General features: G+C 37.7%; 1 protein-coding gene across 1 annotated transcript in view; it reads left to right on the forward strand.

The window, feature by feature from the left end:
• LOC107577761 (testis-expressed sequence 264 protein-like) overlaps positions 1–4,551 on the forward strand; it is a 30,513-nt gene extending 25,962 nt beyond the window's left edge. Inside the window, exon 3 of the mRNA XM_016263830.1 lies at positions 4,497–4,551. Within this exon, the coding sequence (XP_016119316.1) occupies positions 4,497–4,502 (6 nt within the window). The 3' untranslated portion in view covers positions 4,503–4,551. The remainder of the gene's footprint in view (positions 1–4,496) is intronic.
• The last annotated feature ends 10,441 nt before the right edge of the window (positions 4,552–14,992 follow it).

The following is a 14,992-nucleotide window of genomic DNA, read 5'->3' on the forward strand; positions in this document are numbered from 1 at the left end:
TTTAAAACTAAACGAGCCAATGCACATTGGCATGCGATGATTGCATCCAGCTGCCGCTGATCACAACGTGAGCATAAAAAGGTAGCCGGTGCAATGCATACCAGGTTTTCGCTGAGTAGCCGAGCCGGTGACCCGGCCGCTCAGCGGTGGTACAGCAGCCGTGGCGACGGGACGTCTCCGTTCCCTCCTTCGGGGAACGAGGGTTACATACGTATCTGCCACGTTTGGCTGCCGAGGGGACGGAGGAACTCGACAGGGCCTACAGTATGGACACTGGAGCAGTTTTAGCAAGCCGACACTAAACCGGGGCCTCTCAGCGCCTCTACCCGTTTGAGGTGAGAACACAGGAGGATACCGACTCCACACGAAGGCTATAGAATCTTGCGAACGTGTTGGGGGTCGCCCAGCCTGCAGCTCTACAAATATCTGTCAGCGAGGCGCCACGAGCCAGCACCCAGGAGGATGCAACACTCCTAGTAGAGTGAGCTCGCAACCTGAGCGGGCACTTCGTCGCTCGGAGCGCGAGGTCAGTAGCGGTTCAGAGCTCTTTCAGAACTTCCGGATCATGACCACCCTCGTGCAGGTCCCTCAGTGCCTTGGCCTGATGAACCTGCAGTAACGCTGTAGCATGTAAGGCGGAGGCAGCTTCTCCACAGGCCGTATAAGCTAAAGGCCCGCAGCTTCGAGATGGTCATCTTCCCGCAATGGGAACATGACTCATCCGCGAACGCCACCTCAGCGTGTTTAATTCCCAGACACGTGAGGCAGCGATCGTGACCATCACCCGGCGCCAGGTTACTACCGCATCCAGAAACGCATGGGTGAAACGGCATCTTTAAAAAGACGATCCGTCGTCTTTACAAAGATGCACCCGCTTATTGTACTCTTTTAGGGAAATGCTCTTTTACGTGCTGAGACGCACAGGGGAAACGGCCGTTTGCAGCACAACAGGGGGTAGTGCAACCTGAAGTGCACAACCCACTCGACACAGGAACAACCACCGCTGAAGCACTGTCTGCCAAAACAAAAAGCTCCCGAGCGCGCTAGACACTAAGCAGTTTAGTAGAAGCAGAACGATGTTGTTGCTTGGCTCCGAAGTGAAAAGCTGATATGTGTTGCACCGGCTGCCTTTTTATGCTCACGCTGTGATCAGCGGCAGCTGGATGCAATCATCGCATTGGCTCGTTTAGTTTACACTCGAAGTGGATTGGTCTCTCTAAACAAGATCCCAATTCGTCGGTCACCGACGTGACTCGTCTCTGAGTGACCGACTGAAAGGGAACTCACCACAGATGGTATAACTAGACTATGTGGTTGTTAAATGTCAATTCAAGCTCATATTGTCATTTGATCTCATTGACTCAGACAAGCCATTACCAACTGTTTCTGATAAGCTAACCTGAGTTTAGCACTTCTGAAAATCATCACAGACATCCTGACAGCATAGAGAATGAGCTTTCACATCAACAACGGCCCCATATAACTCACACATGTCACGCAGAACCTCAGCGGTCCTCATCAAAGACAGGAAGGGCAAGAGATGGCAGAAAGTGTCTGGAGATGATTGAAATGAATGGGATCAATATTTGGTCAGTCTTAGCCCTCCATTCTCTCTTACGTGAGCACACAGGAGAAACAACATCGTTTTTAGACCCTCGCTTGCTTCCCTGTTCTCCTGTTGGTCTGTATTGATCCTGCAGGTTCAGGTTCCCTTTGCTAAGATAACACTACATGCTCATTACGCCTTGGTCTTTCCTAACCTCAGTCCTGCAATTTGATTTCTTCTCGATACACAGCTGTAGTTCATCGACCGAGATCAAATCTAAAATCTTTGGTATTAAGTCCAGTTTTGAAGATGAAGTTTTGTAATTTTTGTCAGTATACACTGCATTGCCTCCAAAAAGTTTAGGCTTTGGTATAAATCACTCATTATGCTTTATTTTTTTTATTTATTCAATTTAAAATTCAGTGTTGATGTTTTGTTTTCTGGGACAGTTTTAGTCATAAGCACTAAAATTCATAATTAATTATTAGACTTCATGTTCAAAATGTTCTTCTAAATTGATGAACTGTTGTTTGTTTTTTTGTCATAGTGTTGCCGAAGCCATAATGAGGACACAGTTGCCGTTAAATTGGCTCGTTCCAGTTATACTCCCTAATGGGAATGTTTAAAGTAACAACAGCATATTCTAGATTTATCTCTTCTAATTAAGATGTCATTATTCAAGTTACAAACGGTCAAAATCAAGAAAAAAAAAGAAAATAAATGCATAACTGATGCTGTTTTAAATGATCAGGAAATGGCAAATGGTATAATAGTGACCCAGTTGCAGTGTAGGGAATATTTTGTTGCCAGACCAGCCAAAATCCTTTAGCCAAAAAAATGTGTGTGGTGCAAATCTAACACTTCAGAAAACACTTTACTTACTGTGAAATATGGTGGAGTTAGCATCATGCTACGGGGTGGCTTTTCATTATCAGGGACTGTGTATCTTGTTAAAACAGAAGGAAAAACAAATGTTGAAATATCCAGGAAGATTTTGCAAGAGAACCTAGAAAATGGGGGGAAAGTTCATTATTTACACTGGATGCATGGTGACTGTCAGTCAGAGCCGTGTTCCCAAACCAGTTAGAGAATCTGTGGCACGATTTGAAAATCCAGTACACAAGTGACATTCAACTAACTAGAACAACTGTTGCAACATGAGCCAAAATTACACCTGAACTGTGTTAAGTCATTACATACTGTACTTGCCTCAAATGATTTAAAGGAATAGTTCACCCAAAAATAAAACAATTGACATAATTTACTCACCCTCAAGTTGTTTTAGATCTGTATGAATTTCTTTCTTCAGTTGAACACAAAAGAATGGGTAACCAAACAGTGTCTGGTCACCATTGACTTTTATAGATTTTTTTTCTCGCTATAAAGTGGAAGTCTATGGGGACCAGAAACTTCATCAGAAACTTATCTTCTTTTGTCTTCTACAGAAGAAAGAACTCATACAAGTTAAGAACATCATATGGGTGCCCTTGTGAAAAAACCTTGTGTACAGTGCTCTTAATTGTATTAAATGTGCACTAGTAATAAGCTTCAAATCTTTAAAGTTTATTTGTTTAAAAAAAAACTGTACTTGTAGATAACATAATACTAATTAATAAAGGAACTATAGTGTTTTATATGATATTACATTTAAAGTTTATATATTAAAATGTATTAAATTAAAATATATATTACATTTTATATATATATATATACACACACACACACACAACATAGAACATTTCCATAGATATGACAAGTAGGCTATCTTATTAATCATACGTGCTTGTCAGTACATTCGGCTGTAAGCTTTAACCATATTTCAAAGAAAAATTAAGTAATTATGAGTAATTTCTTAAGTGTTAAGTGGGTCAAAAAAGCACTTTAAAGTTAAGCTATTTGCATTTACTATACATTTAAACTATAATGCATTTTCATTTAATGGCCATTAACATGCAATTAAGTGTCTGAAAACATCAGAATCAGAAAGAGCTTTATTGCCAAGTATGTTTGCACATATAAGGAATTTGTTATAGTGTCACAAGCTTCCAGTACACGGAGACAACAACAACACACAGATAATAAAAATGAGATGTGAATAAAATACACATGCATAAATATAAACCACAAAAAAAGAATAAATTGCATGTACAGGTGTGCTATAGATGGAATAGGAATAGAATAAAATAAAATAAGTTGTAGGGATGTACTAGGGTTTAGGGTAATAAATAAGTATAAGGTTATTGCACATACTGTACTTTAATTGCACAATGGGAGAACATTAACTGTTCATGAGGTAGATTGCCTGGGGAAAGAAACTGTTCTTGTGCCTGGCTGTCCTGGTATTCGGTGCTCTGTAACGCCGACCAGATGGCAAAAGTTCAAAAAGGAGATGGCTTGGATGTGATGGATCCAGAGTGATTTTTTGAGCCCTTTTCCTCGCTCTGGATGTATACAGTTCTTGGAGGGTAGGCAGGTCTGAAAACATTACATTCAGTTTGCACTATATTCTTTTAAAGTATATTTTTCAGTGCTCATTTTAAAGAAGTATACTAAAGTGTACTTGTCTTTTTAAATATGTGAGGTGAGTAAAATCAAATCAAAATGTTATAATTAAAGACAACTTTTGGGGAAAAAAGACTTAATTGAAAACCACAATACACAGAGTGTTGCACATAATGTCATTTGCAGTTTCTTGCTTGATTGGTAGGTTGTCATGTACTCAGACCTCAAACTGCTCTAAATTCTTTATCGTGTGGGCAGCTGTCTGCCTTGTCATTTGGAATATGTATTGCAGTATCTATCTGACAGTCAGTACATCAGCACGTGGAATGTCAAATACGTTTGCTCTGATCAGAATTTTGATATTGTTCACAATGTACCACAAATGTATGTCTATCTAGCTGTGTCCACCTCTCTTGGTCTTTCTCTATCTCCTCTCTCCATCCTGCAGCATTAAGCTGAAAGTCCACAATCAAACAACCAAAGTGGCCATGAACTTCTTGGACCAGGAGAAATGCTCTTCCAAATGCCACACTGACATTTTAGCTCAAAAGCTCCCTCTAAAGATTATTGGAGAAGGATGACAAGTTTGACAACATGAACCAAACCTTCCTGCTGTTTGCTCATAAAAATGCTCTATGTTTGATAATCTCCTATTGTCACACTGCAGGAGAGGTGCATCATATTTTGTGTAGCCTTTCCTCAATCCACACAAAGATGCACAAAATGTGAACATCTACAAGGAAAAGTTTAATTAAGATTAAATTCTCATTCAGGGTATTTTATTGGCGTCTAGTTTAGATAGAATCGACAAGCGGATGTCACGCTGTGTGTTTTCACAGTCTCAGTTGCCTGGTTTCTTAATTAGCTGTTTGGTATTTCAGGTGAAAGGGTGTCATATTAGCAGAACGCGTGATGAATTTTACACAAGCTACTTGTCTAGTCTGTTCTTCTCTGAAATTCCCCCTTAATAAATGACATAAATGTATTTTTTGCAGACTTTTTTGGTTTATAATGCTTCGGGCAAAAAAGAGAACCATTAGTGTGACTTTGGGGATTTTCAACCAACTTTCAACTGTATTGTTATGCTACTGACATAATATGTAAATGAACAATGTGTACCCTAGTGAAAAATAAATATATATTTTCATGTTAAATATATACATTTAGTTCATGCTAAGTATGCTACAAATACATTTATATATTTATGTACTTAATAAAAATAGCCTGCAATTGTATTTTCAGTATACATGGTATACTTAAAGTCTGCTAAATTGAAACCCTAACCCTAACTAATTTGTACTTAATGCACTTTAATTGTGTGGAAGTAGTGCTGAAGTCCAACTAAAGATACTAAAGTATATATGATTGTGCTAAAGTGGTGCTATTGCAAGTATACATTAGGTACACTTTCAATATCTTGCATTTAAAGACCCAATATTATTCAAAGATCACACAATCCTCATCAATAGTGACATTAAAACACATTTTAGGCTTAATATTAAGAACTGTGCACAAGTACTCCAAATAAAGTTGAATTATAATTTCATATCAGTAAGTCTCCAGTGATATGTTAGTAAATATGTTAATAGATTTGAATTATATTTGTAATAGGCCTAAATGTATTTTAAATATACTACTTTTTTACTAGGGTACTCTTTCTTCATGTTACCTGCACCCAAATATCTATGCAGGACCAATTTAAAAAAGATTCAGACTTTCTACTGCATAGATAGGCAAGTTTTATTAAAAACCCATTTTGCTAGAGGGGAATTACTGCTTTAAGTGCCGTTTGATCGTCTTATTGAAGGATATCCACTTAATGTGTTTCTAAAAATAAACCTGAACACAGTTGGTCAGCAGCATAATTGAAAGCCTTAAAGCCATTGTACTTAATCGAAATTGAAGTCTACTGCTATATTAAAATTGCCACAATCTGTAAGTTAATTTTACACTGTATAGATTTAAAAACCATTAACCAATCAATCAAAGGCTTTGAAGCTTTTTCAGTCAGAATAGATCTTCAATGATGACTTGAAATCGTAGTTTTTGATAAGTTTTATTTATTTATTTGCACAAATTATATATGTTTATTTTACCTGCAAAACTGAGATGAGCCTTTATGTTCTTTTTGCTCAGCAGCGGTTTTCGTCTTGGAACTCTGCCATGTAGACCATTTTTGCCCAGTCCCTTTCTTATGGTGGAGTCATGAACACTGAGGCAAGTGAGGCCTGCAGTTCTTTGGATGTTGTTGTTGGGTCTTTTGTGACCTCTAGAATGAGTCGTCGCTGTGCTCTTGGGGTAATTTTGGTCAGCCGGCCACTCCTGGGAAGGTTCTCCACTGTTCCATGTTTTTGCCATTTGTGAATAATGGCTTCACTGTGGTTCGCTGGAGTCCCAAAGCTTTAGAAAGCTTTAGAAAACCTTTTCCAGACTGATAGATCTCAATTACTTTCGTTCTCATTTGTTTCTGAATTTCTTTGGATCTCGGCATGATGTCTAGCTTTTGAGGATCTTTTGGTCTACTTCACTTTGTCAGGCAGGTCCTATTTAAGAGATTTCTTGATTGTGAACAGGTGTGGCAGTAATCAGGCCAGGCCTAATTGAACTCAGGTGTGATAAACCACAGTTTTAACAGGGGGGCAAACACTTCTTCACACAGGGCCATGTAGTTTTGGATTTTGTTTTCCCTTAATAATAAAAACATTCATTTAAAAACGGCATGTTGTGTTTACTTGTGTAATCTTTGACTAATATTTAAATTAATTTGAAGATCTGAAACATTAAAGTGTGACAAACATGCAAATCAGGAAGGGGGCCAACACTTTTTCACACCACTGTATATATATATATATATATATATACAGACACACACATACACTTCTTTTAAATACTCGTGTTAAAAATCACTTACAGCAGAAATACTAGAGAAAAAAGATTGAGAACCACTGGTCTGAAATGAGCCCTCCCAATTTTCTTGCATGAAATTAATTGGATTTTAGCATCATACTCATATAAATTTACAGAAGGACTTTATGATTAATATATCATTTATAATTAATCAGAATTTCCTACACTATCCCTATTTTGTCTGAGTAAACAGTATGGGCATTTCTTCATTAGGGCGATAGGGCAACACACCACCAAAGTGTGAAAGGGAGTTTTTTTTTTCTATCACATTAAACCAAAGTGTTACGCTAGTTTTCACTGTTCACTGTTTGTTCTGCCTCTGGATATATAGTCTAATCAGCGTCAAGTCACGTTGTGGAGTGCTACCTCTTTTTGGGCGATTTCACTCCGGCCGAGAATCGCCCCGAGTGTTCTCATAGACTTCCATACAAAGATTTGTTTTTTTTTCGAACTGCAGGGACTGGAGTGCAATCTCTATGAGTTCTGGGAGGGCTAGCACTAACATGCTTTCATCATCATACGCAACCTTAACTTGTGCAGTGATTGGTGGGAACAAACATACCTCTATTAATTATCTTTAAGCTGAAGTCAGGACTAGTCTGTATGGGCTGTATAAAGCAAACCAGTATCTCACCAGTAAAGTTTTGATGGAAGATGACTGTAATGGAGGTAAAGACAATTACAGTGACATACAGGAGTCATACATTATTAGACACGCGCGAGTCCGTTATTATTAATGTGCAAACAAACAGACCGTGTATTTGCGTTCTTTGATAGATTTTTTCACGAGCACATTTCAGTATGGTCGCATGTCTGTTTTATAATGGACACTCGCTGAAGAAGTGTTTTTTAATTGGAGTTTATAATGGTCAGTGGTGTTTATATACATATGGGCATCAACACTCACTCTGACGAACTGTTCACTGGTCATGTTGAGCTGCCTTCAGATCACCACATTCAACAAATTCAGAATGTTTTTATTTACTTTTTTAATTTGTGTTTTGCTCTGTTTAATAATTCTGAATGGATCCGTAAACATTTATATACACTCAGGTTAAGGCAGCTGGTATAGTACTCTGTTGGCATCTCCGTGTGGTCCTGTTTGGTAGTGCAGCTTAACTTGTAGTTATGGAAAATGCTCTAAACAAACATGACATTTATTTTTTCCTCACAGTTTTTGCTGTTGCACTTTATACATAAATTGTGAATTATGAAACTTAAATTTTTTAAAATTTATCTTGAAAAATCCTTGCAGAAAATATAGTTTTGTGAGAAACATCCTTAAACCTAATCTTGAACTTCTATTTAAAATATTTCAAGTATTTATATTTTTCCTTAAGTCATACTGGGAAGTAGCTATGCTAAAATAGTTGGATACGGTGAGAATTTTCCACCAGCTGCCACTGCTGACAGTGTCTGTTGAGTTGCACTGAATGGAAACTGTTCGCATGATTGTTAGAGGTGCCCTCAGCATCCGCAGAGGCCGCTGCACATCTGTTGGACTTGAGGGCATTTTTGGGCACCCTGCAGGCCTCAGCCAAGATCATTGCTACTAGTAAAGGGCACAGACGGATACATGGAAAACCTGAAAGGTTGACTGGATATTAGGTGTGTATGTGTTCTGTGTGTATTGACATTGCTGGCCTTTACCGCTGCCAGTGTTTGTGTGTTTCCCTCTCTAGACGGTCTACTGCCCACTCAACCATATGGCCTTCCTGATCCGAGCCAAAGCTGTTTGTGACCTATGACTAGACTCTCAGATGTGGCTGAGAAGATGGTAGCACACACAAACACACACACACATTATGAGAGTAGTGTATTTTTATAGTTTGCTTCCAGGTGCAGACAGTGACACTTATTCCTAATGTGTGCTTTGAATCGTTTGTTTGTGTTCTGTTATTTTTTCCAGCTGACACCTCCCGTGGCTCAGCTGTTCCCCCTGTGTCATGAAATATTCATTAGTTTGTCTCCTCTGTCACCTTATATTCCTTGCTGAATCATTAACACTCATTACTCCAGAGCAATGTAGATTTAAATCAGACAGGTGGGCTTTTCACCCAGAAGAGTACTGTGGTTGTACCATGAAACTCAATAATTACCATATTCATGTGCCATAGTATTTAGATTGATATTTAAAATAATACCATTAAGTTTGGGTTTGGCAAGTCTCTTATGCCCACCAAGACTGAATTAATCATTTTTGATCAAAAATACAGTAAAATGTTAATATTGTGAAATATTAAATTTAAAATAACTTTCTTTTCTATTTTAGAAACGTAGCTTTCTATTTTAATAGATGCAAAGCTGAATTTTTGTCATTATTACTCTAGAATCAGTGCCACATGACCCTTCAAAATCATTCTAATATGCTGGTTTGCTGCTCAAGAAACATTTATTATTATTTTCAATAGGGGTTGACTGATTATTTTTATACATTTTTATGGTTATTGGTACTGGTCATTTTCAAAACCGGTTTGCCGATAAAATCATTTAAAAGCATTTAAATAGTTTTTATCAGAGCCCTTGTTATTCTAATTTTTACAGTGTGTGTGTGTGTGTGTGTGTGTGTCTGTGTGTGTGTGTGTGTGTGTGTGTGTGTGTGTGTGTGCGCGTGTCAGTCAAGCTGAAAGAAGTGTTATAATTCAGGACCAAAGACACTCAAGGCATAAGACCAGTAGTCTCCCATCAGCTTTTGCAGGACACATGATCAACCCTGAATTAAAGAGGATTTGTGTTTGTAACATCTGCAATGACTGTGGAAGTAGATGCTGCTAATATGGAGCAAACCATACAGGGAGTCAAGGATTTTGATTAGCTGAATTATTTAATGCAAATGAGTGTTTTTTGGTCTCTGTGTGTATGAGGTGAGAAAAGATGAAGCAAGCTGGCTGATATGTGTCGAGGCAGCATGCTGGAGACGGTCAAACTGTGGCTGGAGGAGTGTGTGTAGGTGGGAATGTGTGTGTGTGGTCATCGAGGTGTAAATGAAACAGCATTCTGACCCATGAGGTGAAAATGAACTAGCGGTTCTCAGCTTGTCGTATAGTCTGGTTGCATCTTTTCTTCCCTCTGTGTTTATCGGTTTTGCACTTTCCCCCTCTGGTTTCCTTTAGCTAAATCCCAGCTGGATCAATCACACCTCAATAGTGGTGACTGGATTCCTGTACATCCATTTTGAAGATCTGAGAGGATTTTGTGATCCTCCTGGTGTTCCCAACCACCATCCACAAAAGTAGTAGTATTGCACATGCACTTTTTTATTTGTTGCATATTAGGCCTGAAACATCCTATTTTTTTACACATTATTGCATTCTATACTGTATTAGACTGCATATTCTAAAAAATTGCAATCTTAGCAACTACTATTGACTTGGCACAAAGTTTGAAGTGAGCAAGAATGCATTTAATTTAAGTAATAATCAAAAGTGACTGAAAAAACATTTATAATGTTACAAAAGATTTCTATTCAAACTTTATATTTATCAAAGATTCCTGTGAAAAGATGTATCAGGATTAATTAAACATTTTAGAATGATTTCTGAAGGATCATGTGACACTGAAGACATTTAACAAATATTAAAATAGAAAATAGTTATTTAAAATTGTAATAATATATTACAACATTGCAGTTTAACTGTATTTTTATTAAATAAATGCAGCCTTGGTGAGCATAAAAGACATCTTACAAAAACATTTTTAAAAAAAATCATACTGACACCTAACTTTTGAACAGTAGTGTAAATAATAACATCCGGTTTGTTTCTTGCCTCAGAGATAATGAGGAAAGAAACCATAATTGTTTTCAGGTAGTAAACAAAACATTATTTAGAAACTGCAACAGTCCACTTTAAAGGATGAATAGATAGATATTGATTTATTTTCAACAATTATCCAGACATGCTGATTAACGTCCACAATTACAATATGTCACCTCTGTTTCTTTTTTATTTTATTTTTTTAAGTAATGTCTTTGATGTCTTTTACTTCAAAGCCTACTACTTGTTTAAGAAAAACATTTGTGTTTGTGTAAGTTGAATCTAAGATTCTCAACTTTGTTTTGTCAATAGGCGCGTTTCCATTACACTTCAAATTGCGCAAATTGAAATTGCGAATTGAAAATACGCCTAATGGAAACGCGTCAATTTCGCAAAAACGCCCATATATCGCAAAAAAGTTTTTACGCTCACATGAGGTGGTTTTTCAGGCAATGCGAAAAAGGATTAATTCATAAAACTTCAATGGAAACGGCTTTTTCGCATTTACAGCTCACATGGCGTATGTAAAAAGTCATATGATCATTCTTCAACGCACTATAACCTCCAAGAAACACTTCATAAGTGGCCACGATCCAGTATAAGGGGCTTTCCCTACTATTAATACTTGGACAATTAATACTTGGCTCTGATACGGTCACTGAAGCTGATTGCGGCCTCTCAATGCTTGTGTTTATGTTTTTATAAAGGCTATGGTTTATTTCAGCCGCGCCACGCACGTTTCTGAAGCGGCTTTCTTTGCTGCTTCTGTAAAGATACACGCATAAACCTCCTTTGAATAAATATAGGCAAAATCCCGCCAAAATCCGTTGCCATGACTTATCGCGAGAGGCAAAAGGTTACGTTTTAGTCGCATAACATTGGTTAATGGAAATGCCGTCATTTCGCAATACTTTTTTATCGACATTTATAAAATATCGTCAAAGTTTTGCGCAAATCTGTAATGGAAACGCGCCTAATGTAAGGTCACCATGATCTTTCATGCCTAGCCTTCCTTTACTTAAAATCTGACCTTTTCTAGTGCATGAAAAATAACAAAACTAGTTTGAGTTCCAAATCAAAGCAACTTTGAGGTAGTTGTCTTTCATCTATGGTTAAGAGAAATTTAATTGCAGGGCTTCCCCATTAACAAAGTAGTTTATTGTGAGTAGCCCATGTTGAAGTCTGGATTCGTCCGGTAATGATATGCACTGATTGGGATTCCTTGTCTTTTACTCTCTCAGATTAAACAAAACAAAAAAAAAACTCTCTAATGATGGATTTTCTCATCAGATCTGTGTCTTCGGATGGTTCCCTCTCTCCCATCCCTCTTCTCTTTGGAATATCAAAGGATCTAATCTCCATGGAAATCTTTCCGAAGTTTCCTTGGTAACCAGGCTGAGTTTCACATGGCTCAGATTTTCGTCTCATTTTTTAATTTATAACTTTTATCTTGGAGGTTATAAAAATGGTACAGTTCATGAAGTAGCCTTCAGAAAATGTCAGTATTATTGGCTTTCTACAGACAGTATTTGGTCAAGCCTCTCCTGGAAAGGATAAAAGCACTAAAGCCTCTTACAGCAAAATGCCACAAGTTTGATGCGCACTTGGGGAAGATTGTGGACCACATAATGATAAGGTGCGATTTAAGATAAGCGAAGCAATCTCTTCTTTCGGTCTGTTCCCTAAAATGTGCTTTTATCTTGTCCTATGTGAAATATGAACACCTATTTTTTACTTTCTCTTGGATTCTTTTCATCGTTCCCTAGTGCTCCTGGGATGTTTCATTCATCATGGAGAGTGATTCTACCACCATTCTGAAAGACTAGCCATTTTCCAGCAAATAAGAAATTGTCTCTTTTGAACTTTAGAGATGGTCTGAAACTTACTTGTCTTAATCATTTCTTGGTCATACTGGACATTTTTCACTACTAGGGTAGTCGCAAGTCCTACTTTGTTAAAGAACTGACAAAGGGGATCTTGCCAAACCTGGTGAACCTTTCCTTTTAGATAACACATGCAAATTTCAGATTTCCTTCTCGTTTCCTGCCAGGGGATTTTCAGCCAGACCTGTAATGAAATTTAGGAGCAGTCGACTGTGAGTTTGCAGTCTCAGGAGCTCGGGGGAGCTTAGAGGAGGACCAGAACCATTTAGCTTAAGGAAATGGCTTTGACAAAAGACCAAACACTGGGACGTCTTTCTCGGGTCAGTGATTTACAAGGGAATGTATTTAGCTGGTGCAAATAGGCCACACTAATCTGAGAAAGCAAGTTTCTTTGAACAAAGTTGTTTGTGAAAGAGGATAAAGTCAGTGCTTTGTGCACAAAATTTCATAATGGGGGGTCTTTGTGGTGTTGTTTATATGATCTACATCAGATCTGGTTTAATCTATTTGATCTAATATGTTACTGTAAATTACTAAGCAACGATCACTATTATAATTTATTACACTTAATGTTAGGGAACTGACCAAATCCCTAACCTGAATACCTTTAGGTCACCCACAAAGTCATCATTAACTCACCTTCATGTTGTTCGAAATATGTATGGGTTTCTTTTTCTGTTGAACACAAAAGAAGATATTTTGAAGAATGTTGGTAACCAAACAGTTGACAGTATTGACTTCCCAAGTATTTTTTTTCCATACTATGGAAGTCAGTGGCTACCATCAGCTGTTTGGTTACCAATATTCTCATGCAGATTTATGCAGATTTGGGGTGACGTGAGGGTGAACAACTTTTTGGATGAACAATTCAGCAAGCAAAAAAAAACAAATATTTACAATTATTTACATTTATCCAAGCCTTATCTTGTGTCTAAAATATCATAGATAGTATGGGCTCTTTTTGATTGCCCAGTAAGACACCCAAAATGCCCAAGCAACCACTTAGAAATGCACTAAACTCTATTTAGAACATCTTAGAAACAGCAACTTCCCTCGCAACCACCCTAGCATTTCATTGTCTTCTAGAAATTTAAAATATAGGTTAGTTAATCTGTTAAACTGTAGCATGTAGTTGTAGTCTGCATTGTTTCTTAAATTTTTTTTGTTGAAAATATCTCTTTTTTTTGTCAAAATAATTGTATGTTTGTATGAAAACCTTTCCTTGGAATTTTTTTCTACAAGTGTCAAGATAAAAAAGACTAAATGTATTTTTAGAGATTAAGTGGCAGATAATGGTGATGGTTGTCTATGGCCTGTAAAGATACACTTGTTGTCCATCCCCTGTATTTTTCTTTGACGTCTGACAGTTGTCCACCCAGTAATCCTGTAGATTACTGTCATTAAAGGAGGAGGTCAAGAGCAGGTGTCGGAAGAGAAGAATTCCAGTCTATTGTGGAATATTGGGATATGATGTGCCTGTTGAAGCCGAGGACGGTTTTAGATTCTGAGGTTTGTGAAAGCACAGAATGGTAAATCTTAAAATACAGTTAAATTTGTTCTTCTATTGTAAGCAACTTCTAGGTTACTAGGGTGTTCTGGGTGACTGTTAGGAGGTTTTTAAGGTTTTTGGGCAGTTATTAAGAAGAAACCAGTGTTTAAAGCGTTGGCTAGGAGTTACTAGGGTTCTGGGTGGTTGCAGGTTTGTTCAAATCTACCCTAGGTTTAAGCCTTAGACAGCACCATTATGTTTATGTTTAACTGTTTATTAGATAGATTTCTTTCTGATTGATCATTGACATTTTCTCTTCAGATGACATCACCGCTGGGAATTTTCAACACAGGAGAAAGATGTTAGTTCTGCAAAGCAGTTTAGACACTAAGGCTATTCATCTCCAACAGCAACAAATCCAGGTCCGGATTTACGCATAGGCATTCTAGGCACATGCAGGGGGGCCCAAACACAATGAAGAGATATATAATATTTTTTGTTATACTATGGGCTATCAAAAATTAACAGTAAAATAACAACACCAGAAGACATTGAGCAAATAAATATAACAAACAATAGGGTAAAAAAATGACAAACTATTTCCATGTTTTCCACCTTTTTTATGTATGGAAATCACATACATAAATTCTTTCTCCCGTTCTCTCTCACAGACGCATACACAGTACAGAAAGCATTTGCGCACACAAGCGGAGATGCAAACAGAAACTTGTCATCAGCGCTGCCCCATGAATTTCTCAGTAAAATAGTTTTGCAGCTGAAAAGCTACATGACATTTCTCAGTAGCGAGGTTCTTGAAGCAGTTCAACTTAAAGATTCGCTATCAGTAGACACTGCTGCTGAACACTGCTGAGAGACGCACAGATGCACATATTCACACGTGCATAATCTC

This window comes from Sinocyclocheilus grahami, unplaced genomic scaffold (assembly GCF_001515645.1).
Source record: "Sinocyclocheilus grahami isolate Dianchi unplaced genomic scaffold, SAMN03320097.WGS_v1.1 scaffold3.1, whole genome shotgun sequence".
NCBI lineage: Eukaryota > Metazoa > Chordata > Actinopteri > Cypriniformes > Cyprinidae > Sinocyclocheilus > Sinocyclocheilus grahami.